Consider the following 27,840-nt stretch of genomic DNA (forward strand, 5'->3'; position numbering starts at 1 on the left):
GGCTCGGCAGGACGTTTTTACGTCTGAGTTCCTGGTGCCATGTGACTCGGTGAGGGTCTCAAGCACACGGTTCCGTCAGGGCGGCGCAGCTTCCTTAACTCTCGCACAGCTATTCTCAGCAGCCGGTAGGGGGAGCCAGGAAGCTAGGACAGGGGAGAGGCTGCTGGAAATCTTACTAAGGGCAGAAACGACAACCCATCACTACTACCCATTTTAGCCTCCTGTTTTGCCCTCTCCCGGACACTCTCCAAGCTATCTCCTCATCCACAGCTAAGGTGGGAGCTGTCCTTCAGCACCAGGGGCCGCTTTGGCCTCAGGCAGGACAGTGAGGGCACAGCTGAGTTAGGGACGCGGGACTGGTCCAATCCACAGCCGGCTCCCGCGTCGCCTAGTCACTGGGGCGAGGGAGGTGATCCAGGGAGGCAGCGAGACTCTAAGGAGCTGCCTCCGGCCTCCAAGAATCACCCCCAGAAGTCCCCTAGCCCTCGGGGGAGTGAACGACTGGAGAGGGTGAAGGGCGTCCGGGTGGGCGGGGGAGGGGGTGCGCCAGGGCCTGGGACTCAGCGTGTGCCGGCGTGTGCACGCGGGGAGCGGGCCGATGAACGGAGGCGCTGAAGTGAATGGAGTTGGGGGAGGACTGGAAACATCCCCAAACAGCACAGGCTGCAGCCGGCGGGGGCTGGGGGGGGGGGGGGGAGTACTGAGGCGCAGGCGCAGTCGGGGCCCCAGTCCCGCTCCCTCCTCCCCTCGGTGCCTCTTTCTCCGCCCAGCTCCCCCTAAACACACTCGCACACGGGCTCTCAAGGTGTTCTCCGCACAGCGGAAGATGGCGACAGACTGAGGGGGCATGGCCAGCGGGAGCCACGGGGCCGTGCCGCTCGGCGGCCGCCACAGTGGAGCGAAGGAGAGGCGGAAGCGAGAGGCGCACTAAGTAAACCCGGGCGTCCGCGTTCGGCGCCTGTGGCGCTGCCGAGGAGCCAGGTGGCCCGCCCGAGCCGGAACTCCGGGAGCAGCCGGCGCGGAGCCGGAGCGCAGCCTGCCCGGACTGGCCCCGGAGGACCATCGGAGCGCGAGCGAACCCCGAAGGGCCGGGCAACGGGCCGGCGGGCGGGCCTGGGAGGGCGTGATCGCGGCAGGGAGCGGCGCGGAGCGGGCGGCAGGCAGTGGGGCGGGCGGACGGGAGGGCGGGAGAGGAGCGGCACGGGGCGAGCGAGCGAGCGAGCGAGCGAGCAGAGCGGAGCACCGCGGCCGGGCCCGCACGGCGGCGCTGAGGGGCGCAGAGCTGCGCCAAGCCAAGACGGCCGGAGCAGAGTGCGAGCCGAGCGGCCGCCGGCACCGAGTGGAGTGGCGCGGAGCCCCGGGCAGCTGAGGGGCCCGACACTATGAGGAGCGCGGCGCCGCCGCCGCAGCCGCCACCGCCCCAGTGCCCCGCACCGCCCCCCGCCGGGACGCCGGGCAGCGCCTAGCGGGCCGGCGGCCGCGCCCGGGCAGCGAGCAAGGGAGCGCGGGAGGGGTGCGGGGACCGCACAAGAGCGCCCCGCGACTCCGGCCTGAGAGGAGCCCCGGGCCGGCCGGCTTCAGCATGCAGCCCCCAAGGTAGAGCCTGGACGGCGCCGAGGAGCTAGGAGCGGCGCGCAGCCTGCTCGCCCGCCCGAGACGGCCGACCGGCCTCGCGCCCACCTGCTCCCTCCAGCCCGGACCCCCCCCCCTGAAATATGTTCAGGGGCGCTTGGATGTGGCCCGGGAAAGACGCCGCCGCGCTGACTATCTGCTGCTGCTGCTGCTGCTGGGCTCCCAGGCCAAGCGACAAACCTTGCGCCGACTCCGAGCGGGCGCAGCGATGGCGACTGTCCCTGGCGTCCCTGCTCTTCTTCACCGTGCTGCTCGCTGACCATCTGTGGCTGTGCGCGGGGGCCCGGCCCCGGGCCAGGGAGCTGAGCAGCGCCATGCGGCCGCCCTGGGGGGCCGGCCGTGAGCGGCAGCCGGTGCCTCCCCGCGCGGTGCTGCCCCTGCCGCTGCCTGGCGAGCCCAGCGCGCCCCCGGGCACTTGCGGCCCCCGATACAGCAACCTGACCAAAGCCGCCCCCGCCGCCGGTCCCAGGCCGGACTGCGGCGGCGCCCCAGAGCCCACGGGGCTGGACGCAGCTTGCACCAAATTGCAATCTTTGCAGAGACTTTTCGAACCGACGACCCCAGCCCCCCCTCTGCGGCCCCCTGACTCCCCTTCCCGTACCCCGGCGCAGTTCCCCTCCGCCAAAAAAAACTTGCTCAAAGGCCACTTTCGGAACTTCACTCTCTCCTTTTGCGACACCTACACTGTCTGGGACTTGCTGTTGGGCATGGACCGCCCCGACAGCCTGGACTGTAGCCTGGACACCCTGCTGGGAGACCTGCTGGCCGTGGTGGCCAGCCCGGGCTCCGGGGCCTGGGAGGTGTGTAGCAACTGTATCGAAGCTTACCAGCGGCTCGACCGACATGCTCAGGAAAAATATGACGAGTTCGACCTCGTGCTGCATAAATACTTACAGGCAGAAGAGTACTCAATCCGGTCCTGCACGAAAGGCTGTAAGGTAGGGACTGGCGTCCGCGGCCACGACAAGCTGCCTTGGTGGCGGGAGCGGTGGCGATGGGACCTGGAATAAAAAGGTTTCCCCCACTCCCCCCACCCCACCTCCCCCCATGGTTTTCAGTTGGGCAGCACTACGAGTGCTACTTGGGACCCTCCCCTAAGACAGCATCTCAGGCATTCGGGTCAGGTAACCACCTGGCCAACTTCTATTAATAATGGGTTTGTGCACCATCGGACTGGGACGCCTGGAGCCCCGCCCCCGCACGAGGAGGGAGGGGTCACGGGGCTTTGGGCTGGCAAGGGGGTGGAAAGAAAGAGCGGGTCCCCCAGTCTCCATCCCCAGCCAGCGGTGCCCCCTTTCTTTCCTGGGCCGAAATTGAAAGCCCTGGTGCTGACTGAGAGTGAGAAGGAAGGCCAAAATGGGGAGCAGAGTATTTGGCCACCTAACCGTCACCCTTTGGGCCCTGCCAAAGGCTGAGAGGAGGGCCACTCCTGGTAGCTGGTTGACCTTACATGACCTAAGTTGGCTGGCCAGAGCCCAGGCAGGTGCAGCTCAGGAGTGTCTCTCTCCTCCCAAGGAAGCCCTGCCAACTCCTCTCCCCTGACAAAAGAAGGCGATGGGAATAGGGCACAGTGGCTCATGGGAGTGCCACTGATGGTTGGTGCATTACCAAACTCCAGTGCCTTCCCAGTGCCCTGGGGTAGCAGTGGAGGGAAAGCTGGCTTTCTGGCTGCTGGGGACAGACACCCAGAGGAGAGGGGAGGCTGCTGCAAAATAGGCCTGCCTAGGGCAAAGTTGAGTGCTAAGAAACTTCTTGACCCTCAGCAGGGTCGTTCTGGACAGTAGGTATGGGGGGTCTCTGAACATTTGGGATATGCTGCTATTGCCCTGTTCACCCAGCCTGGCCAGGTGGCCTGCCTTTGGGAGAAGAGAGAACAGCAAGGTCAAAGGGTCAAGTGACGAGGAGACCAGGTGGGGTGGTACCTCATCCATCCTCAAACCAGGAGCTGAGAGCTGGAGAGGGAGACAGTTGCCTCCTAGCCTAGCTCATCTCCCTCCAAAGCGTTGGGGAGGGTCAGAAAGCGTCCCTTCCCATATAGCATAACCCCTGTGGTCTTCTTCAGGTTTCTGTGCTCTTGGTGGGCTCCTTGCGGATTTGAACAGGAGGTTGGGGAAGAAAGGGATAGCTCCTTGCTCCTGACTTCACTTTCTCAGTCTCCTTTTTCCTGTTCTCGTAACCTAGCAGTCTCCCTCCCGCCTCCCTCAGCCTCAGCTGACTCACTGCCTCACTCACACTACCAGATGAGATATTCCACTTCTTAAAGGTGTACAGACACACACACACACACACACACACACACACCTTACCCCACCACCACCACGCAGGGCAAAGTCACACAGAGATTCAGAGAGGTCGTCACACCCACAAGCAGTGCCAGAGAAGCAGACACTGTGCCACACACATGCACATCTCCCTACGATGTCAGAGACATACCTGCAGAAGACATACCTGCAAAATGTGTCACATGAAGGACACATTTTGTCACATAGAGACACACACCATCGATGGCATTGGAAGCAGAGGAAGTGGTCCACTAACAGATGGAATAAATGATGTTCTGTCTTTTGTGGCCCTCCCTCCAACCCCACAGCTGGGACTGCTTCCCGCTCACTCACCAGGATGAATGAGAGACCACACCACAACTTCCCCATGGGGTTTTCTCCATGTTAGAGTTGGCTTTAAACAGTTTCCGATTTAGCACTAGTGATCCTTCGTGTTGATTGCATTTACCAAGCAGTTGGATGTAGGAGAAAGATAGCTGATGTCTCAGGTTCCAGAGGCCTCGTCACCTCTACCACTTGTTAGCAGTGTGACTTTGGGCATGTCACTTCACTTCTCTAGGATTCAATTTCTTAATTTTTTAAACAGGGATAATAATCCATGCTCTTCCCACATCCTGAGACTTTCGTGAGATTTAAGCAGGAAGGGGGAGTATTTTGCAATACAAGTTTCCCTGCCTTCTGAAAGTAGTTTGTTCCTGTTTGATATGATTTGGTAGGTGACTTTTTGGATCTGGGAATGCTATTACCACTAATTTATATGGAAAAAAATTTTTGAGTATTCTTAGACCCAAACAATAGCCTACCAACTCAAACCAAATGGGAAAACTCTACTTTTAGGTGAGGTGAGGGGAGCGTGTGTGATGTAATACCCAACGTCTATGTAATACTTCAGGTTTCCAACCTCTCTCACAAATATTATGAGATCACAGCTGCCAGGGAGGTTGGTAGTACCAGCCTCCCATTGTATAGATGAGGAAACTGAAGTGCAGAGAGATCAAGCAGTTCACCCTAAGGTCACTCAAAGAAAGAGCCAACGTGCCAGGTCTCCAACCTGCTAAGCCTGTGTTTTTTGCTAGGCCTCCTGTCAAGATCCCCATGGCCAGGGCCCTCCTGCCTCTCCTTTGTCTCCTAGCTGTGCTCTCAACTCTCCAACCAACTCTGCCTGCTGTCTTGCTGCCTGCTGTGCCTGGAGAAGGGCAGTGCCAGCGCCACAGCTTTCTTCCTATCATTCCCAGCCCTGTTCTACTGCTCTCACCCTCAACTGAGGCCCAATGGGGCCCTTCACTCCATGGCACTATGGGCATGCAGGGAAAGACAGCACTTCTCTCCTCCTTCCTGCAGTCCCTCTCTCCCCACCCTGTCACCCCACCTCTATCCTACTATTTTCTGACCCCTGAACCTGATCCCAGTGCTCCGAACCCTTCTGTCCAGCCCTCACCCAGAACAGGATCCCTTGGAGAAGATACCTGGTCCTCAGTGCTTCTCCTGGGTGGAGAACCAATAGTTCCAGGCCAGGATGAGGAAACTTCCTCTACTTCTAGAAACCAATGCTGGAGGCTCTGCTCCAGGGCCAGGTGACCCCTCTACCCTCCTCCCCCACCCCAGGCTCTTTCATGAGTGTCTCAGTCAGATCAAAATTCCTGTGTGGTCCCAGAGACCCTGTTCTCTCCCTTGGCAATGTCTGTCCCTGTTTCAGGCTACTCAGGGCCCCACGCATCATACCTGTCCTCACTGCTGCCTGTGACACCTCCCAATTTAGTACCAGCTGCGACGTTTCTTTAATGTGCGACTGACTTCCTCTTGCACAGCAGGGCAATGTTAACTTAGGCTGGCCCTGCCCACCCCCGCCCTGCCCTCTCCCAACCCCAGCAGCCATGCCCTACCCCTCCCTTATCTCTCTGGGCACACACCCCTAAAGCCCTTACCTCCATCTCCACTTGGCCTGCCGACAGTTTCTGGACAACCGCCTCACCCCCTCCACATCTCTCCTTTCCAACCCTGCCGTGCCCCTGCCTGGTTCTGATCGCTTCTTTCCCCACCCCTGCCCTTGCCCCTTCTACTCTCAATTCAGGGCATTTGCACTGGAGGTATTTGTGGAGAGGGAAGTCAAACCCTGGCTTCTTCTCTCATAGCTATGCTCCAAGAAGGGAGAGAAGCCCATGAGGACAGTTCCCAGCTCTTACCAGTCAAAGGGCCCAGTTAGTAGCTGTCAGTGCTGAGGAAGAATAGAAAAGTTCTGCTCTATTCTGGACTGGCCCAAACCCGCCTGGGTAGCCTGTGTGTTTGGTTCTGGTGCTCACACAGCAGGTTGGGAGGAGGCAGGAACTCATGTTTTCCTGGACTGAGTTGAAAGAGCTGTTTCACCTGGAGAAGAGGAGACCCCGGGGGATGTGGCTTCTTAGAATTATCCCAATGCAAGAGAAGATGCATGTCCCACTTAGCCCCAAAGGGATTTCATTGTTAAGAGAGTTCTGGGTTCAAACCCAGCTTTTTGAATTTGTTACATGTGTGATCTTGAACTATGGATTTCAACTCCTTAGCCTCACTTTTCTCATCCGTAAAATGGAGCTCATTCATCATAATAGCCCTGTGAAGTTGTTGTTAATGAGAAGTATACATAATACCTAGGAGCAGATGAGCTCTTGTTCCCAGAAAATATCTTGCCTGACACAGGTGGACCCCTGGAGGGAATTCTATGAAGGTGACTAACTCCAGATTTTGGGGGGTGTTGTATAGGGGACCTCTGAGGTTTATTTAAGCCCAGATAAGCCCAGAGTTTAGGCCTGTGAGCAGTGTCTGCTCCCTGAAAGGCAGCATTAGATGGGGAAGGATGCTTAACACCCACACACAGGGGAGTGGGGCTGCGAGAGCCAGCGCCTTGCCTTCTGCCCATACCCATTGGGGCCCTGCTCTTCCTCCACTCCGGCTGGCAGCTGTTTCTGCCTCACCGCCTTCCTCTCTCCTCCCACCTGCCACAGCTTTCCTGCCAAGCAGGACTCCTGGGCTAACACTTGTGCTGAGAGCATGACGCTCAGGGCACTGGGCAAAGGACAGGAGTTGGCTGGTGGTCCCCATTGTCACCCAGACTCACAGGCAGGGAGCAGCATCCCACAGTCCACCTCCCTGATTCTGCTTGGGGGTGGAGAAAGGGAGAAGCATTCAGAAGGCAGCCTCCTGAGAACCACTGCAAAGCCTCCCCTGGGAAGAAGCCTCCAGATCCACAGACCCTCCTTGCCCAGGAATGTGGGCTTTGGGAAGCGGCATGGAGCATGATTCCTGAAGCTGGGATGGAGAAGAAACAGTGCTTAGAGCTCCCATCAGGTTATAACATATTAAACATGAGACTGGAAAGGTGACTTCAGGCTACCCACATCTCTCCAGAATCCCTCACCCCCATACTGATCCACGCCTGCTCCCAATGTCCACATTTCTCCCAAATTGTAGTGCACACCCACACCTATACCCACACACCAGTGGTGACACAACCCTCCCAGACTTCTACTAGAAAATCACCTTGGACCCTTCCCAGACCACACCCCAGTCTACGCTTAACCCATCTCCAACCTCATTTTTCCCAACAGTTACTTCCACCCCTCCTAGGCCTCCCTTTTCCCCTACTCCATTCTCCTCACCTCCCACCTCTACCTCACACTCCTCTCACCCTTCACCCTCTGCCCTGTTTTCCTTCCCCCCAGCATTGCACCTCTTGCTTTTGACACCTCAGTGCCCCCTCACCCCTCACTTTCCTTACACCCCACTCACACTACACCTCCCTTAGCCCCATCCCTCTTCCGGGCTGCTCCCCTTGCATCTTCTAGTCCCCTTTCCTTCTGTCCTATTTCTTCCTCCCCACTCCTCTCTCTGCTTTCTCCCTCCCTTCTCTCCTCCCTGCCCAGGGTGGACTTGCACATGTGTACATGCTCACACAGACACACAGACGCACACTTGCATGGACACACACATCCCCCAGTCTTCTTTATGGCTACTTCCCATCCTTCCCACGGGCTGGTGCCTGACTACTATAGTCACCATAGCAACGGGAACCTCCAGGAAGGATACACTGGTATCTCCTGAAAGTGGGGGTTGGGGGAAGTTAGGTGGAGGAAGGGAGCCCAGCAACCTCCCACCCAATCTCATGGTCTGACTGGAAGAGTCTGCTGTATGGTGGACGTAGAGGTGAAGAAAGGGAAGGCAGTGGGTGGGACAGAGATTAAAGGAGGGTCACGGATCTCTGAAAACATCTCAAGCCTGAGAGGGTGCTTCTAAACCATGTGGGTGCAGATTGGTCTCTTCCCCGGGTGTCAATACCTCAGGGAAAGGGCACACCCACCCTTCTGTGTGTGGGTGGGTATGTAGGAAGACACATCAGACTCAAGGGTCTGATGTGCCCTAGAAAAACTTCTCCCTGGGGGCAGTTCTTTTGTGTACCCACCCTCTGAGGCTATTGGGCATCAGACTTGTTCCCACCCCCATCTCTCAGCCACCTAAGTATCCAGCTGCAGGTGCTGCAGGTGTTTGCTGGAAAGCCAGGGGCAACTTCTGGGGTGGGGCAGGGATTCTAGACAAACAGCCTGCTGAGAGCTCAGAGCTGATGCTAACCTGGGAAGGCCTGGGCAATCTTCCTGTGGTTACGAGCAGGCAGGCCAGAGAGGGTGCAGGTGACCAGGGATGGTGGACCAGCCTTTTCGCTCTAGACATAGGAAGGGCTTCAGAAAAACATGAATTTTTGACACCTGCAGTCATGTAGGTTACTTAGAGGGAAGAGCAGGGGCACAAGGTGAGTTGCAGCTGGCCCAAGGAGGGAAGGAGTTATTACAGAGTGGACAGGGGTCCCAGGGCCAAAGCTCCAGCTTGCATAGAATCTGGAGAAAGGAACTGAAAGCTGAGCTACAAGTCTCTGGGTTAGAAGACTGGGCAGGCTGACTCCAAGGAAAGCATAGAAGGGGAAAAGAAAACTGCAAGCTTTTGAGTATCTGAGAGATGCCGTGGGTTTTATAGGTGTCCATGAGCTCGTTTAATCCAGCAGTCATCCCAGCTGGCGGTACTGTCACTACCCGCATTTTATAAATGAGACAGTTGAGGCTCAGTGAGGGCTAGCACCTCCTCAGGGAAAATCACTGAAAGCTGGGAGGACTGGGATACAAACCAAACACTGATGTTCTCTCCCCAGATGTACAAAGAAAATGTTAATAATCCCCTCCAACTGTCAGAGACAACACCCCAACTGACTGCTGAGAGACTGGGGTGAGAAGCTGCACCAACTGGTAGGAAAGTCCAGCAGAGTCAATTGGTAGATTGTAGGAGTCCCTGGGATGACTCAGATTCGAAGTGGGGACCCACAACATCCTCTTTGCTCAGTGCCCCAATCTCTAGTAGTTGAGATGCAGTGACAACCACCAACCAATGTCCTCTTGGGATAGGGTCAGAGGATGGGCCTGAAGAAGGTTTGGGACAGGCTGTTTGGGACAGGCTCTGTAAAGAAGATATGAGGAGCTGGTCTCGTCTTGCCTGGAGGAAAGGTGCCTGCCATATTCTCAGCCTCCATCTGCTGGATCAGCCAGGGCAAGAGGGGGAAGGCCCCATAGGCAGGCCCCACCCAATACCTGCTAGGAGAGCAGGAAGGGGAAACAGTGAGATCCTGTCACCTGAGCATACTACTCAGGTGTGGCCTGTGCTTTGCACACCCAGTTCCCATGTCAGGGATTTGAGGAACCCCAGCCTAGGATGGTTAGGCTTCTCTTGAAGGTAAAAGGAAGTACCAAAACCACATTCTGCCTGGAGAGGGACTTGGGGTGGTGGGTGTTGCCAATGTTTCCTGCTTTTTTTTTTTTCCTTTTCCTGGTCTCTTATTTAGGTTTTCTAAATTCCTGCTATGAGTGAGACCATCTGGTATTTTTCTTTTTCTTTCTGTTCATGCTGAGCATGATCCCTGCATGTGTTTATCTTTTTTGATTGCTTGCAATCTGCATGTGTTTATCTTTTTTGATTGCTGAGTAATATTCCATTGTGTATATGTACCACATCTTCTTGATCCAGTCATCTATTTTTGGGCATTTGGGTTGTTTCCATAGCTTAGCTATTGTAAATAGTGCTGCTGTAAACATAGGGGTGCAAGTGCCCTTTGGAATTACAGTTTCTGTGTCCTTTGGGCAAATACCTAGGAGTGGAATTGCTGGATCATATGGAAGCTCTATGTTTAGTACGTCAAGAAATCTCCACACAGCTCTCCATAGTGGTTGGACCAGTTTGCACTCCCACCAGCAGTGCAGGAGAGTTCCTTTTTCTCCACAACCTCGCCAACATTTGTTGTTGCTAGTTTTTTTTAATATGTGCCATTCTCACTGGTGTGAGATGGTATCTCATGGTAGTTTTGATTTGCATTTCCCTGATTACAAGTGATGTTGAACATTTTTTCATATGCCTGTTGGCCATTTGCATTTCTTCTTCAGAGAAGTTTCTTTTTAGCTCTTCTGCCCATTTTTTGACTGGATTATTGCACTGGAACAAAAAAATTTTGTTCAATAAATGGTGCTGGAAAAACTGGGTCGCTACATGCAAAAGAATGAAGCTTGACCACTACCTCACACCCTACACAAAAATCAACTCAAAATGGATTAAAGAACTAGACATAAGACCTGAAACCATAAAATACACAGAAGAAAATATAGGTGAAACACTACATGACATGCACCTCAAAGACATCTTTACAGTCACATCACCCAAAGCAGTGATAGTGAAGGCAAAGATAAACAGCTGGGACTACATCAAATTAAAGAGCTTCTGCACAGCAAAAGAGACAATAACCAAAACAAAGAGAAACCCCACAGACTGGGAGAAAATTTTTGCACACAACACTAACTATAAAGGACTGATCACAAAAATCTACAAAGAGCTAATGAGACTCAACAAAAACAAAGAAAATAATCCAGTCAAAAAATGTTTTTTTTTTTTTTGAGATAATGTTAGGATACCCCCATCAGGTATTGCCACAATAGTGCACCCAAATGCTTGTCTTTTTGTTTGGTTTTCAGCAGATAGCAAGGCTACCTGATTGATCTGTAATAGGTGAGCATGTCTGTTGAATACTGAACTCGAGTAAAACTCACAGCCAAGTGAACTCTTCAGTATTATTATAGACTTAGAATCTTTTAAAAATACCTTTTCTTTAATCCATTACAAACAAATACGGTCTTTGAGAAATTTTGGGAAAAATTTCCAAGATAATCTTAATGTTATAGTGTATGTCTTTTTATGGAGATGGATGGATGGATGGCTTAATGTAGGTAGATATATGAGGATATACAGCTATCTTTTTAGATTTGTTATTGTAGTAAAATATGCATAATATAAAGCATATCCTTTTAACCACTAAAAGCATACAACTCAGCTGCATTAAGTACATTGGCAACCATCACCATTATTTCTAAAACGTTTTCATTCTCCTAAATGGAAACTATATCCATCAAACAGAAACTCTCCATTCCCCCGTCCACAGACCCTGGTAACCTCTACAGTCATGCATTGCTTAATGACATTTCTGTCAAAAATGGACTTCATATGGGGCGCTGGTCACAGCAGGCTATGCCATACAGCCTAGGTAGGCTAGATCTTGTAGGTTTGTGTGATAATACACCATGATGTTTGCCCAGTGATGGCATTACATGTGGTATACTTCTCAGACTGAATCCCCTTGGTTAATCTACACCTGACTGTATTTTACTTTTGATCTCTGTGAATTTGACTATTCTAGGTACCTCATTTAAGTGGAATCATCACAATTTGTCCTTTTGTGTCTGACTCAACTTCATTTAACAATGTTTTCAAGATTCATCCATATCGTAGCATATATCAGCACTTCATTCCTCCTTATGGTCAAATAATATTCCATTGTATGGATATGCCACATTTGTTTACCCATTCATCTCTTGATGGACACATGGGTTGTTTCCACCTTTGGGCAATTATGAATAAAGCTGCTATGAACATTCATATAAGCAAGCTTTCGTGCGGAGATACGTTTTCATTTCCTTCAACCTTTTGGCTATTGTGAATAATGTGGCTATAAAAATCATATATAAGTATCTGTTTGAGTCCCTACTTTCAATTCTTTGGGGTATATACCTAGATGTGGTTTTGCTAGATCATGTGGTAATTTTATATTTAAATTTGTGAGGAATGGCCATACTGTTGCCCATAGCATCTGCACCATTTTACATTCTCCCCAGCAATACACCAGGGTTCCAGTTTCTCCACATACTCATCAACACTTATTATTTTCCATTTTTTTGGTAATAGCTATTCTATAAATGTGACTACAGATTTTACACAGTGGAAATATTTTTTTTGCCCCGCTCTTTAACTTATTGTTAGTTACACTGAGTATCTTTCCATGTAATTAAATATTCATAAACATCATTTCTGATGAGTGTACAATGTTCCATTAATAGTAGTTAATTTATTTAACTACTTCCCTATTAGATGTTACTTTACTTCCAACTTTTATTATTATAAATAATGGTGTGATGAATATCTTCGTAAATCTTTGTCAGATCAGATCTATGACTTTTTTTAATAAATGCTATCTCAATAATTCTTTTCTTATTTCTCTACTTTGCTGAGTTTCTTAAATAACAAAATAATCCATGCTTATTGTACCAAATCTAATGATACAGAGCTTATAAAGAAAACATTAATAATATTCCCATTCCCTCCCTTCCTAGTCTCACCGCCCTAAGGTCACTGATATTAACAATTGGTGTCTATCCTTCCAACCCTCTTTCCAGGCTTATGTAAACATTTGCACACAAAATGACTTTTCTTTGTTTTGCATACAAATGGGAGCATAAACTTTAATTCCACAGGATGAACATTTGGGATTAGTCTTACAGAATCAAAGAGTGTTAACCTTTTTAAGGCTCTTGACATACATATTTCTTTCTTACCAAGTTTCTTTCCAAAAGGATTACTTGTTTATGCACTCACCAAAAGTTTGGGACTAATTAACCACCCCTTTCCTGTACTGAATATCATATTAAAGCTTTACTAATTTGGGGCCTCCCGGTGGCGCAGCGGTTGAGCGCTGGGTTGCAAAGCTGCCCGCGGCCTCTGCGGCGCCGGTTCGATCCCCGGCTGCTCCCCGGCCACCGGAGGAGGGTCCCACATGGCGCGCAGACCTCTCCTGCCGCCCGCTGCTCCCCTCAGCAGTGTCCTTCGGTCCTTCTGCCTGCTCTGCTCCCCGCTCTGGCTCTGGTGAATTCTCTCACCCTCCCGCGCTTCTGACTGTACCCAGTGCTTGTATAAATAAATAAATCTTTTTAAAAAAAAAAAAAAAGCTTTACTAATTTGGAGTTGAAAAGTGGCATAGCATTAGCTTTTGATTTGCATTCCTTAGGTCAAACATTTGTTTTTCTTGTGTATAAACTACTTGTTATTTCTTGTTTTATGGATTGTCTGTTCATGTTCATGTGTTCCTCTTATTGATTTGTATACTCTTTTATGTATATTAATGATTTTAACCTTTTTCTGATCACATTTATGGCAGTTTTTTTTTAATTTGTCATTGGCATCTTAGAGCTGAAAGGAAGGAATGGGAAAGAAGGAAACTACCTAGGCACTTTTGATGTATAGTATAGCTCACTCAGTTCTTACATCTGCCTTGTGAGGCAATTATATATATTTATGACCATTTTACATAGGAGAAGGCTCAGAGAGGTTAAATAACTAGTTCAGGGTCATCCAGCTCTAGTAAGAATTGGAGCTGTGATTTGGATCCAGGTCAAATCTAGACATTTGACTACCACAAGGCAACAGTACAATCCAATTTGTGTCCGTGTGATTATACTATAGGAAAAGCTCTGTGCTAATTGCTTCACAGACACTATTTACAGAAAGGAAAGGGTAAGTGCTTTTACTATCTCCATTTTACAGATGAGGAAAAATTAGATCAGGAAATTAAACATGCTTGAAGTATAACTGTTAAGAACAAACCTAAGATTTAACAGCGGGACTGTTAGAGTTTAAGAATATTTGGCCTTGTCTTCTTTCCATAGATGCTGTTTCCCTCAGGACATTTTCTTGGTTCCAAATTGAAGCCCAGAGAGGAAAGCACTTTGCAAACAGTCACATAGCATAGTAGTGGCTGAGTCCCTGCTTCCTTACAAATGACTTGTGCAAGCTCACACAGCTAGTTAGTGGCAGAGCCAGAATCTGAAGCTAGCTGTGGCTAACTCTCCAACTGACTGGAACAAAGACTTTACAGTGAAGAACATTTATGGAACAATCTGGGGGAAAGGAGCAACTAGAGTACGTTGCCATCCTGAGACTTTTCTGAAGGAATGAATTCTGGCATTAGAGTTTTCCAGAACAAAGCAGTTCCAGAACCCCTTAAATGATAAAATCTGGGACAGGAAAACTCCTATCAGAAGGCAAGACAACTTTCTACAAGGAGACAGCGTCCCATCATTCACAAGTTGTCAAAGATTAGAGCAGGATTAGTAAGACTTGGACTGTGGGTAGGAAGCTGGTCGGTATGGAAGAAACAAAGCAGTAGTTGCCTCTTTTCACACCTCCATCTCTAAGGCTAGTCTCTCTCTCTCTCTCTCTCTCTCTCTCTCTCTCTCTCTCTCTCTCTCTCTCTCTCTCTTTCTCTCTGTGTGTGTGAGAGAGAGAGAGAATGTGTGTGTGTGTGTGTGTGTGTGTGTGTGTTTGATTAAAGGTGGGAAGGAAGGGGTTCCGTTATGGGGTAATAGAAATAATCATTTGTAGCCTCTAGTGCCTAAAGATTCTTCCCCTCACATCACACCACTTACAATGAAAACCTTACTCATACTTACTCATGTAAGGAATGGAATGAATACATTGATTGTAGAAAATCACTCTCCCAGCTTGACCTGAAATTCCATTACAAATAATCTTTTCCGAGTAACAAGCTAATTACTTTGATGGTGACAGTGAAATGGAAAGACCATCTGAGGGGCAATATAGCATGTAAGAGCTTGGGCACTGATGTCCAAGCCAACTTGGCTTCAAATTCCAGTTTGAAATCTGTCTTTTCCATAAAATAGCTAATGAGTCTTTGAACATACTCTTTTGTCTCTCTTTGAATCTCACTTTCTCTGCATTTGAAACTAAAAAATAGGGTCATGAGGCTTAAATGACACAACATGCTAATCTCTTAAGTGCTGTGAGATAGAAAGTGCTCAAGAAATGTTAGCCATCATTATGACCTTGGATGTGTTATTTAAACTCTCTGGTCCTTCCTGTCCTCATCTGTACATATCTGTCTCCATTTTAGGGACTGGTTAGGAAGATTCAATGAGTTCGTAAGTGTCAGGGACTTAGAGCCATATATATATATATATATATATATGTATATAATATATACATATATTCCTATATATATGTGTGTGGTGGTTGTTATTATTCTTACCTTAATTAGATGCATTTAATCCAAATTACTATTTAACGCCCAATTGAGATTGACAATGCTGGGTTGGACAGCTTAAGAGAAGGGGAAGGTAATTTGGAGCTGGAGGTGAAGTCTGGCATGGGAATGGGTGTTAAGGAGCCAGAAGACAGCAGAAGTGATCCTAGCAAGAGAAGACGCAAAGGCATGCTTAGTGAGGGAAGGACTCCAAAGCCTTGATTTACTTCACCACCAGAGACCAAGCACAGCTGACAGTAACCTTTTATCAGTCCTCTGTTATCCCCAGATGCATCTGTCTAGTATGGCAGGTGTTTGCAGAAGGAGGTAAGGCAAGGGCAAAAAACTGGTTTCACAATGACCCCTGCAGAAGGCTGGGCTGGTGACTGCTTCCTGAACCTGGACCCAAGACTAGAGTATGGCAGACAGGTGTGCCTGGAAGTGGGAAAGTAAATTTTATGCCATGCATATCTGTGTGTAACTCCGAGAAAGCTATGATTGTCACTGGCATATTGGCACTATTCCTGTGGTGGCCTACACAATCATTGGGCACAGAAGGCCCCAGTGCTCCCCTCCTCTCACCTTAGTTCCTCTCTTTGGCTATGGGATCACTCATTTGTTCTGTTGGCCTATTAAACTTACCTGACGGAAGCCCATGACCTAGACTGTGGTGATGGAGTAGATAATCCAGGATGGAATAGTGCAGGGCCTGGGGCTTTGGAACTGAGAGTATGGTGAGGTTGGTCAGGTCAAATCTTGAGGGTTTTGTTCTGTTGTTTATAGGCTCATCGCTGCAGATCAGTTTATATTTATATTTCATTTTCATTTTATCAAAGTAATATATGTTCATAATTTAAAAAGATAGGCATAAGTTACATATTTATTGTTCTTCAGTTAAACACTTGAAACCCTCTTAGCTTTTTCTTCTGATATTTATCTCCATATTTCTCAGTGGTACACCAGTACTGCTATTTTTTTACTTTTCTGTTTTAAATGTCGTATGTGTATAGATATAAACACTTATTCAGATAGATAGACACATACATGTGTGTATTTATATATATATGTATATATCCCATCTATATATCTGTATACACACATATACACATACATACATACATACATACATACAGATAGATAGATAGATAGATAGATAGATAGATAGATAGATCTCCTTGTAGCTTATACTTGTCTTTTAAGTTATACAGATATATATAATTTATTGTTTTATAAATGATAGAGATTTCAATTCTTGTAATGAAAGCAACATCTCTCTGCTCCACCCCTGAGCCTCACTCTTCAGAGTTAAATATCTCCAAATCTTTTAGCTGTTTCTTCTGATATTTACGTCTGCATCTCTAAATGGCATGCCAATAGTGTTATTTCCTGATTTTTCTATTTTAAATATCTATTGACTTTTTATCTTATTAGAGGAGGATTTAACTCTGTTACTGCCAATAGCACCATATATGCACACATACTTCCACTTTCCTCATACATGCTTCATTGGCATATCACAGTTTCTGGTTTCAACAGTATTCCATGTTTACATTATTAGAATTATAAATATTGTTCATAGCTGAGTCATACATAATAATGTGATTACATTTCCTTCCTTGGTCAGTTTGTTTTCCCAGAGTTAATAATTGCCTACCCCCCCACCCCCGTTTGCTTAGTTTTCTGTGACATTTTGTTAATGCATGTCCAATTTCTCCATCAGAGTTGTAAAATTCATGCAAACACATTATATAACTCATTACTTCTACCTTTTTATTGGCGCTCTCTATCTCGTTCCAGTCTGGACTAGTTGCTAGATGCTAGGCTTTCTTTTTCTTTTATTTTTGAGGCTAGATTTTCAGGAGTTTGGATTTCAAGTATTTAGTAAGCACCTCTTGAAGACCCAGCTCCGTGTGAAACCCTAAGAGTAAGATACAAGCCTTGTTTTCAGGGAGCCTGTGATCTCATGGATGCTTAGTTTATACAGATGTCTCGCCAGCAGGATTGAGCTCCACATCTGGTCTTTGATCTAGACTGTGTCTTTGATTCCACACTCCAGGCAGGCATTCCCTTCTCCAGCTCCACTGAATAACCAGAATACAATACAGTCCCCCAGAAAGCAAATGTGGTCTTAGCTTTCATTATCATAGACGGGGCTTCTAGTACAGGAAGGCTGATACTTCTGGACTCTGTTGGTAAACCCTACCTAGGGATTGCATTTAGTTGCAAGTGACACAGATAAGCAGGAAATCTTCTGATAATGAACAACCAGGATAAAAGAGAGACCTGGAAACCCATGAAATAGTTGGAAAAAACTAAGAATTTTGGTTTCTTGGAAACAACTATCTCCATTTTCTTCCTTTATAGTCCCTTTTAAATTGGCTATGCTCTGGTTTCTGCCCCCACTGCACCACTAAAACTATTTTCACCATGCCAGCTGCCAGCACATTCCTGTCTAAGCTCTTTGCTCACCAATCCCTAATCTTTGAAAAGCTTTCCTTCACTAATTTTCAGAATAATACTGTCTTCTGTTTTTCCTCCTTTTAAACCACTTCATCTTCATCAGATCCCTTTCTTCCAACTGCACCTTAAATGTTAGTGTTGGGGCCTCCCTGGTGGCATAGGCAGTTGAGCGCAGCACTGTGAAGCTGTCCACAGCCTCTGCAGTGCGGGTTCGATCCCAGCCGGTGGCAAAGATTCCCACATGGCATGGAAGACCTCTCCTGTCTCACCCATTGTTCCCCTCAGCAGTGTATTTCAGTCAGTCTGCCTATTCTGTTCCCTGCTCTGTCTCTGGTGAATCCTCTCACCCTCCCACACATCTGGCCTGTACCCCGGTTCTTGTATAAATAAATAAATCTTTTAAAAAATGTTAGTGTTTTCCAGATATCCACTATTGATTCTTTTCTCTCTGTGTCCACTGTCCCTAGACAATATAATCTGCTTCCTTGGCTTCCACTATTGATTGCTGTATCAATCAGGATGAGCTATTGAGCTAGGTCATGCTGTGATAACAAACAACTCCCAAATATCAGAGGTTTAACGCACAAGTAGTTATTTCTTGCTCACAGTACATGCCCAAAAGAGGTCAGCAGAGAGAATCTGCTCATGATAGTCACCAAAAGACCCAGGAAAGTTAGATGCTCCATTTCAACACTGCTTCCACAGTCAGCAGCAGAGGTAAGAGAATATGGCATGGAGTATACCAACTCTTAAAGCTTCTCCCAAGAAGTAATCCATATCCCTTCAACTCACATTTCCTTGGCCAAAGTAAGTCATACAGCCAAGCTTAACTTCAAAGGGTATAGGAAAGTATAGTCTTGCTATGCTCCTAATGATTAACTCCTTAACATTTGATGACTCCAAACCTTTACCTCTAGCCCGGACACACCTTTTGAGCTCAGAGTATTATGTCCAACCACCTCCTTGACTTTTTCACCTAGCTGACCCACATATGCTTAAAAATCAATATGACCAAAAACTGAATTCATCTGCATGCCCCCAAATCTACCCCTCCTCCTGTTTTCCTCTCCTCAATGAATCAAACTACTATTGATTCTGCCACCCAAGCCCAAAACCTGGTAATCATTCTGGACTCCTCCCCTCTTCCTCATTCCCCACATCCATAAGGAATCCCTTTTTTTAAAAAAAAAAAAAGATTTATTTATTTATGCACACAAGAACTGGGGTACAGGCCAGAGGTGTGAAGGGTGAGAGGATTCACCAGAGACAGAATAGGGGACAGAACAGGCAGACTGACTGAAATACACTGCTGAGGGGAGCAGCAGGCGAGTCAGGAGAGGTCTGCTGCACCATGTGGGTAGCTCCCTGGCCAGCTGGGGATCAAACTCATGCTGCAGAGGCTGTGAACAGCTTCACAGTGCTGTGCTTAATTGATTCTACCTCCTTGACATCTCACATACAGTCTTTCTTCTTCATTTCTTAACTCTGTTTCTACTGCCTTAGTTGAAGGCCCCATCATCTCTGACTCAGATGGTTGCAATAGTCTACTAACCGGTCACCCTGCCTCCTGTAATGATGCCTATACTCCATCATCCACATTTTCAGACATAAGCCTGAAAAGTTAGTCACAGAAGCAATCAGCAGTATTTCAAAAAGTAATTATTTAAAACTTGTTAGTGGCTCTTCCCTGTCAGAGAATATCACCTTTGGGTATGTCCTTCCTGTGCAGCTTCATCTCTCATCATGCCTCCCTCTGTTCACTCTAACTGTGCTTAACCACCTCCAGTGTCTGAACCCAGCATTATTCGCACCTCCAGTCCTTTGCATATCTCCTGACTACATGGCTTGAAGTGCACTTACACTTGTCCTGTTCCATCTAGTCAACTTCTACTCATTCTTTCTAAACTCCAACTCAAGTCATTACCTTCAGGAGACGTTTTCCTGTCTTCTGCCCTCAAAATACAGTTCGGTCACTCTTCCCTTTATGCTACCATTGTACAAAGTACATATTACTTATCACGGTGACTTTTTTTTTTAATAATGAATTATAGTCATTTGTTGACCATTTTATTCTTTTTTTAAAGATTTATTTATTTATACAAGCACTGGGTACAGTCAGAAGCTTGGGAGGGCGAGAGAATTCACCAGAGCCAGAGCAGGGAGCAGAGCAGGCAGAAGGACCAAAGTACACTGCTGAGGGGAGCAGCGTGCAGCAGGAGAGGTCTGCACGCCATCCGGGACCCTCCTCCGGTGGCCAGGGAGCATCCGGGGATCGAACTGGTGCCACAGAGGCTGCAGGCAGCTTTGCAACCCAGTGCTCAACCGCTGCGCCACCGGGGAGACCCATATCACAGTGACTTATAATGACTGATTTACATGGTTGTCTTTCTTGCTCCTTGAAGGTAGCCATCTTGTCTCAGTCATCTCCATCAGCTAGCTCCCTGCATACCAGAAGATGTTCAAAAAGTAATCACTGTATGAACAAATGAATGGGGAAGTCTTGATTGGGAAAGTCTTCAAATTCCTGCAGGACTCGTGTGGGGGACAGGAAGCTGTCTGTTCTATTTGGTACTAGAGTTGCTCGTAGGAGTCATAAGTAAAGCCACAGACACACATTATCTCAGCTCAGAAGGAAGAGCCCCTTTAACTGCTGAGTTTGAAGATAGGGGTTGCCCTAGGAGAGAGTGACCTGTGACCAGAGGCTTATAATCAGTAACTGGATATCTCTTGGCAGTGATGCTGGAGGGGAGATTCCAACAGCAGTTCAGGAGGTGGAGTGGTGACTCTCATAATCCCTTCCATTCTGGAGTGCTCAGTTACTGGCCTTCTCCACTACAGGCCACCCCTGGTCAGTCCAGGCCCATCAAGGCACTGACCTGAGCAGATGATCTAAGAGGCTCGGAGGCATGAAGACCCACTGGGGCCACACTGGCTCTAGGTCTTTACCCACCTCTGCAGCCATCTCCCCCACCTTTCAGTCAGACCAGGCCAAGCCACTTTGACTGAGGATTGTTCATTCTCAGAAGCAGAAAAGCTGTTGCTTATTTTTACAACCACTTAAGTAAAGCCATATCATCCAAGTGGATTTGCCCTGTAATGCTTCTATTCCATCTTTGACTCTGCCAATTCCAGTGAACTGTTGTCCCCAGAGTTATGTCCACGATCTCCTTCCCCTGGGTTGGGGAGACTGCGTTTGACCTTCCCCTCTTCTGATCTAACTTTGAAAGTCCAGAATCAGGAATAGAAGCCATGGCCCTACTTTCAGACCCTGCCCAAGGAGGCCTCTCAGACAGTACCCCGTGTGTTCACGGGTGCAGTACAAAGAAGCATGGGATTAGCAATCAGTGTACCTCTGCTCTAATCCCAACTTTGTAGTCAGTGCCTTGCATGCCTCTGATCTGGCTGAAACAATCCCCTTTTCTGAACCTAAGTTTGCCCCTAGGTAAAATCTGGAGGTGGGATGACTACTTCTGGCTGTGGACAGTGGGTTTCATCCCCAAGCCCAACCCAAATTGCTATTATAACTCCACAGATACTGCAGTTGCAACTCCTGGCCAAGGGCCCAAGGTGTATATTAAGGAAACAAGCAGTGATGACGAGGACGTCTCTAGAGAGGATTTGGATGGTCAAACAGACCCTAGGGAAGGAAAAAAGTTTGTATCCAACCAGGAAACCACTGCTTTCCTGGTTGGCAAGAATTGAAGCTCGCCTCCCTGGGGGGATTTCCAGCCCCCAAACCAAGGAGCCCAGAGTAGCCTCCTCTTTTTGAACCCTCTGGCCCTGAGGCCTGACTTTGTTCTATGTGCATATGTGTCCACTTGTGTGCATTCACACAGCACTGGAGAACCCAGGTGCTGCCTCCCAGAGTGTGGGGATAAGAATGCTCGAACCAGTGCTGCAGGCTGGGCAGCAGGATGGTAAGCTCCTCTGTCCTCCCCACTCCTTCCTCAACTGGCAGCTGCAGAGCCTTAGAGGGATGGGGATATCCCCTTTATTTTGCCCGCTCCCATTTTAAGAGTGGCTTAGCAGCCCAGCTGGGGGGAGGGGTAGGACAGCCTTCCCAGCTTCCTTTTTGGGTTAATTGGTGTTCCCTCTAGTTACTCTCTGCTTCCTTCCCCTCCCAGTTCCCATAGCAACAGGACTGTAGCAGCAGGAACTTTACTGAGCCCAGCAGTGGCCTGACTGAGGTGGGGAAAGGGGTTCCAAAGAGAAAGGAAACACTTCCAGGTCAAGGTTTCCCACCTCACCCATGCCATCCTCTGCAGCTGCCTGGAGGGTCTAGGATGATTAAACTCAAAGGACAGGGCTTGATGGACAAGTCTCTTCTGCCAGGGCTGGAGTCTGAAGTTCCTGAAGACCCAGAGCAGGCCTGGATCTCCTCAGCTCTCCTTCCCAGCCACACTCATGTTGCCAGCCTGCTCTGACTTTGGAATATGAAGTATTGGTAGAATTGTCCAATAAGAAAAACCCTGGAGTTGGAGCCGAGAAGCCGGGTTTCCAGTTCCCCTCTGACATTATTTTATCACTACAGACAAGTCTTTTCCCCCTTCCTGGGCTTCCGCTTCCTCATCTATAAGCTGGATAGACCTCTGCATATTAAAATTATCTGAAGTGTTCTTCTACAGCTGTGTGGGCCCCACCCACAAGGATTCTGACTTACTGGGTCTGGAATATGATGCAGGCCGCACAGGAGCATTCTTAAAAGACTTACTGAATGACTGACATGCAGCCAGAGTTGAGAAGCTGCAAAGATCTCTAAGGGTCTCCAAACTGACTGTTGTCTGGTTCTCAGACTTTTCTTCCTTTTGCCTGCGTGCCCTGGTTCCTGCAGACTCCACAGCACTCCTAACCCTGGCTATCCTGGCTCTTCCCCATCCTTGTTTAGTGCCCACTGTGACTGCCTGTGACTCCCTGGCCCCCTCTGGCTCAGAACCAACACTGATGAGACAGGTCAAGGTACTTACACCGCCATAGGGAAGAGGACTCTAGAGTCTAAGGTGGGCCTGGCGCACAGAGTCAGACTTTTCACCTGAGGAGGACTTTAGGCCACCTCTGAAGCAAGTGAACCAGCAGTGGCCTCAGCTGGCCATCTGTGGGGCCAAGGAATTGGATTACCTCTCAGCCTCATGTGGCTCTGCTTCCTCCATTCCCCTCATTAGCTCCTTGCCTGTTCCTGCCTCGCCACCCACAGGCCTGGTGTCGTCCTCAGACAATCTGTTCACCCACTTGTTGCCATGGTGACTCTGGATGGGGGTGTGGGGCCTGAGGGAGGGTCTCTAATTCAGGAGAAAGGCCACCATCAAGCCACCCTTCTCTCCTCTCCTGCCTCCCTCCTCTCATCTCTCCTTCCAAGAACAGAGGTGGGGAGTGTCCGCCACCATAACCATTGTTAGCAGACTAATTGCTGTTGCCTGAAAGGAGGGCCAGAGCACCAACAGGGCCTTCTTACCTAAGAGCAGGAATGTTGACCTGAAAGAGCTCAGGGGGCACCCCCACAGGGGTCACCTCTGACCCCACTGAAGAGGGGGTTGATTCCACACAGTGTTGGGGGAGTTTGAGGTAGACTCTGGGTCCAGGCTGCAGAGATTGTGCACACAGCCTCATCTTGGTGCTGTGGAGGCCAGAAGATGGAGTGGGGGTTGTCTCTGAGGCACAGGGCCCTTGGCTCATGGGATTTCCTTTTCTTTCCAGTCTTGTTTGTATTTCATTCTCTGACCCTCCTTCTGCTTTCTTGTCCCTTATTCATACCCCTGCTTTCTTATACTCCTATATTCCTCATCCACCTTCATTACCCTGCTCATCCTTACCCTCATCTCTACTCCCTTCCCTATGACCTCCTCTTCACAGCTCTCTGAACCCTGCCTTACCTCTCTTCTGCCCCCCATGTTCTTAACCCCCTGATCTCTCCACCCATCTTCTCTCACCCTCATTAAAACCCTTCACCTCTCTGCCATTGTCCATATTCTACCCAACTTTTTTCCCCACTTCCACTATCACCAACATTCCTTGCTCTCCAATTCCTTATTCTTTCCTACTGTCTCTTTCCTACACACCTCTCCCCCACTGCCCTCCCTCACCCCTGTCTTACCCTTTAGCTCCTTCTTAACCTACTTTTTACCCGCACTGCTTTCTTACCCTCCTTTCAATCCCTTCTCATTCTTTTTATCCCAATCATTTCATTTGTAGTTTGTATAAGTGCAATTTAACACATGTGTGTAAGAGACATCTGTACTAAGATATTCACTGGTATATTATTTATAATAATGAAAACATGGAAATGACTTAAATGTCCCTCCACAGTAAATCAGTCCCCTTCTTACTCTATTTCAGACAACTTTTGTTTCTGTTCTTTCAGCACCAGCACATTCGCTTACCTCCATACCTTTGCTTAAGCTGTTGTTTCAGTTGGAATGTCCTTTTCTCTCATCTCTACCCATCCCATCTGAAATCTCAGCTCAACTGGAATCACCTCTGTGAGCTCTTCCCAGCTTCTCTTACTTCCCAGCTTCCCTCTAGTGATGTCAGTGGTTTAGCCTTTCTGTAATGTAGATTGAGATGCCATAGAGCCAAGTTTCTTATGTCCATGAAACTGGAATTTCCCTGACTGTAGGGACATGTCCTTATTCTCTCATCCCATTCATTCAATATTGTAAGTATATTGTGCTGAGTATCAGTGACCAAATCAAGAAGACATTGTGAGATGTCTTTACACATTTCACATTTTAGTGAGGTTGACAGAGATGAAACAAGGATGCAGACATGGTCATACTGATGGTGAGGAAATAATTAAGAAGAAAAGAGAATAATGAGGGTGTGTCTAAAGAGGTAATGTTTAAAGTGAGACCTGAAAGATGTGGAGGACCCTACCCATGCCAGAAGTAGGGCAGAAGCATTCCAGGCCAAGTGAACAGCTCTGTGCCCAGACCCTACAGGGGGCCGAAGTAGGGCATGCACAAGGAAAAGAAAGAACCTCTGCATGCGAAGAAAATGAGACTGGATTTAAAAATGAACAATGATGTAAAAAAATTTAAAAAAATAATATAAAAAAAAAAGAAAATGAGACTGGAGAGACAGACTGGCCACAATAAGTGGTGGCTTGCAGTGGGTGCTGGAAGTAAATATTTCATTCTAGGGCCATGGGACGGTTTGAAGCATGGGAGTACCGTGAGCGGAAAGTGTTTGGAGATGGCTCTTTTTCCTGAGCAGACAGCAGATTGGAAAGTGCACAGTGGAAGCGGGGAGGCCAGAAATGAAGCAGATAACGGCAGCCTGCACGAAGATGTGGAAATGAAGCGAGCACTGGCATGCCTTGCCGATAGAGTGAGTGTGGCATGTTGGCAAAAAGAGCAAGGAAGGCTGACTCCTGTTTCTGACTTGAATACCCAGAGGGCTGGACATGGCCCTAAACTGAAATGGTCAAGACTTGGTGTGGGCAGTGTGGGCAGATCTGGAGTAAAACAAATCAAGAATTCCATTTTCAGATATGAAGCCTCTTTAATTTGAGACTTCTGTGATGCACTTTCGTCCTCGGGGAGTTGATCTACAGTGTCATCACCACCCCCTGCTATGGGAAAGTCCATCGTGGTATTGCATTGCCAAAGTTCTTGTTCATGGTGGAGTTCTTGTATTTTAGTGTAGATGTTTAAAGTCGATGTAAGAAGCTGTGACCAGGTTGCTCGGAGTGCTGTTGAAAGGCCTCCAGCCTCAGAATGCCCTGGATCCTTGGCCAAAAAGCAAATTCCAGAGCCAATTTCAGTCCTCCTGAGGCCCAATTGGAGGTGACCATCAGAATATTTAACAGGTGCCAGGGGACTCGGACATACTGAAATCTGAGAACCATTGCTAGGAGGAGCAAGTATGACAAGATGTAGAGAGCAGAGGTGGACAGGGCCTTGATGCCATGTGTAAGAGTTGCTTGCACATTTTGTTTAAATTCAGGTGCTGACTTGGCCAGTCTGGGACATGGCCTGGAACTCTGCATTTCTAGTGAGCGCCTAGTGATGGTGTTGGCTGTTGGTCCAGGTCTGCACTTTCAGTAGCAGTGGTTCTCCATGGGAGATGATTTTCTTGCCCCACAGGGGGACATTTTGCAATGGCCAAAGGTATTTTTAGGTTGTGACAGTTGGGTGGGGAGTGGAGAAGGATGCTATTGGAAACTACTGGGTAGATGCCAGAGAGGATGTTCAATATATTACAAGGCACAAGAAAGCCCTACTATAAAGGATTACTCAGTCTGGAATGACAGCAGTAATACTGTTGAGAAAGCCTGGGTTCTCTGAGAGCTGAAGGGGATAGATCAGGAACGCTGTCTTAGCTAGGACTGAGCTAGCACTTGCTAGAGGTGTACTTGGTGGGGGCCAGGAAGTATACCCATGATGTGAAACTGCAAATCCAAGGTTTCAAATGGAATGTGCCTGCTCCACACCAGGGCTGAAGCCAGCAGGACATAGCATGGATTAAGCAGAGCTTGAAGGCACATGTAGTGCCTGGTAAGGCAGATTCTTGTTTTTATTAAAAATAACCCCTCACATTTGTATTGTACTTCAGAGTTTCAAAAACATTTTCTTATGTGTCATATTATTTGATCCACACAACACCCTAATGAGGTAGTGCAAAGATTATTCTCTCCATCTCTTTCCTGAATTTAGAAATTTAACACCATCAGCCCAAGAAATGTTTGCTGAACTGAACAGAATGGAAATTACTTCATTATAGGTGATATCAGACAAGTCAGGACACCTCATTGGGCCAACTGTAAAATCTAGGGTTGAATGGGATGATTGGTAAGCCTCCTCCAGCCCTGACAAAGAAGTCATTTTGTGATTTTGCCGACGCATGAATTCTAAGTCTTGAATGATGGCAGATGGAGGGACTTGGATGTCCTGACTATGAGATGGAAGATCTCAGGGTAGAATGTAGTAGCCTTTACCTTTCTTCTTCTTTACCCTCTGGATCCCAGGAATGGGTAGGTGCATCCCTCACCCAACAGGCTAAAGATACTCCCTCCTCATCCCATTCCTTTGAGGTGGGAAGGGGCTGGCTCCTAGTCTGACTCTCTTTCCTCTCCCCACAGGCTGTCTACAAGGCCTGGCTGTGCTCAGAATACTTCAGCGTGACCCAGCAAGAATGCCAACGCTGGGTGCCCTGCAAGCAATACTGCCTGGAGGTGCAGACCCGGTGCCCCTTTATACTCCCCGACAATGAGGAAATGGTGTATGGAGGGCTCCCTGGCTTTATCTGTACAGGTAAAGGCAGGGCACTGGGGAGGAGGGAGGAGGCCAAGGGCCCAGGACAGGCACTGAATTGGGGGTGTGGGAGCAGAGCGGACAACAGCGAAGTCAGGTTAGCAGGAGGTTGATTAGTGGCTGATAGAGCGGGCAATGAGGTCCCCGGGTTGGGATAGGGCCAGGTGGAGCAGGGGCCGAGAGAAGAGCAGCCACCTCTATTCAGAACATGCTTGGCTGGGGAGTCATCCCAGAGAAACCATCTGGGGTCCCTGGGAAAGAAGTGTCCAGAAAGGGAAGGTACTGAGTAACAGGGGGAAAGGAATCTCGGACAGGGCTACCCTAGCAGCCCAAGCTCTGAAAAGCTCCTGTCTAGCACAGGCATAGCTATCAGTCCCTGAGCACCCCACCACCCCTTCCTTATCCATTGGCAGGGTTGCTGGATACTTCGCCAAAGCGACCGGAAACCAAGTGCTGTGACGTGCAGTGGGTCTCCTGTGAGTCGGAGAAGAAGAAGTTCAAGGAGTCTGAGACCCCCAAAACCCACCACCAGCAATTCCACCACTCCTATTTCCACCACTACCACCAACAGTACCACCACTACCACCCCCACCATGACCCCCCAGGCCGCATCAGCCACAAGCCCTCCCTGCTGCCGGTCTCTGGGGGCTCTCGCCTCAGCCCCAGCAGGATCCGGCTCTATGTCCTTGTTCTCATGCTCCTCCATACCATGGTGTCCTTCTCTAGCAACCAGGGTGGTGGGGGCCTGGGGCTGGAGGCACTGCCTGCCCTAGACGAGGGCCTGACTCGGGAAGAGTGA

General features: G+C 48.6%; 1 protein-coding gene across 1 annotated transcript; it reads left to right on the plus strand.

Annotated features, from left to right (window-relative positions):
• Positions 1-1,715: 1,715 nt before the first annotated feature.
• NALF2 (NALCN channel auxiliary factor 2) lies at positions 1,716-27,840 on the plus strand (the record flags this gene model as incomplete). The annotated part of the gene is made up of 3 exons (XM_084258765.1): positions 1,716-2,570; positions 26,870-27,041; positions 27,455-27,840. The coding sequence occupies 3 exons, from the start codon at positions 1,716-1,718 to the stop codon at positions 27,838-27,840; spliced, it is 1,413 nt and encodes a 470-aa protein (XP_084114891.1).

This window comes from Talpa europaea (assembly GCF_964194135.1).
Source record: "Talpa europaea genome assembly, chromosome: X".
NCBI classification, from domain to species: domain Eukaryota; kingdom Metazoa; phylum Chordata; class Mammalia; order Eulipotyphla; family Talpidae; genus Talpa; species Talpa europaea.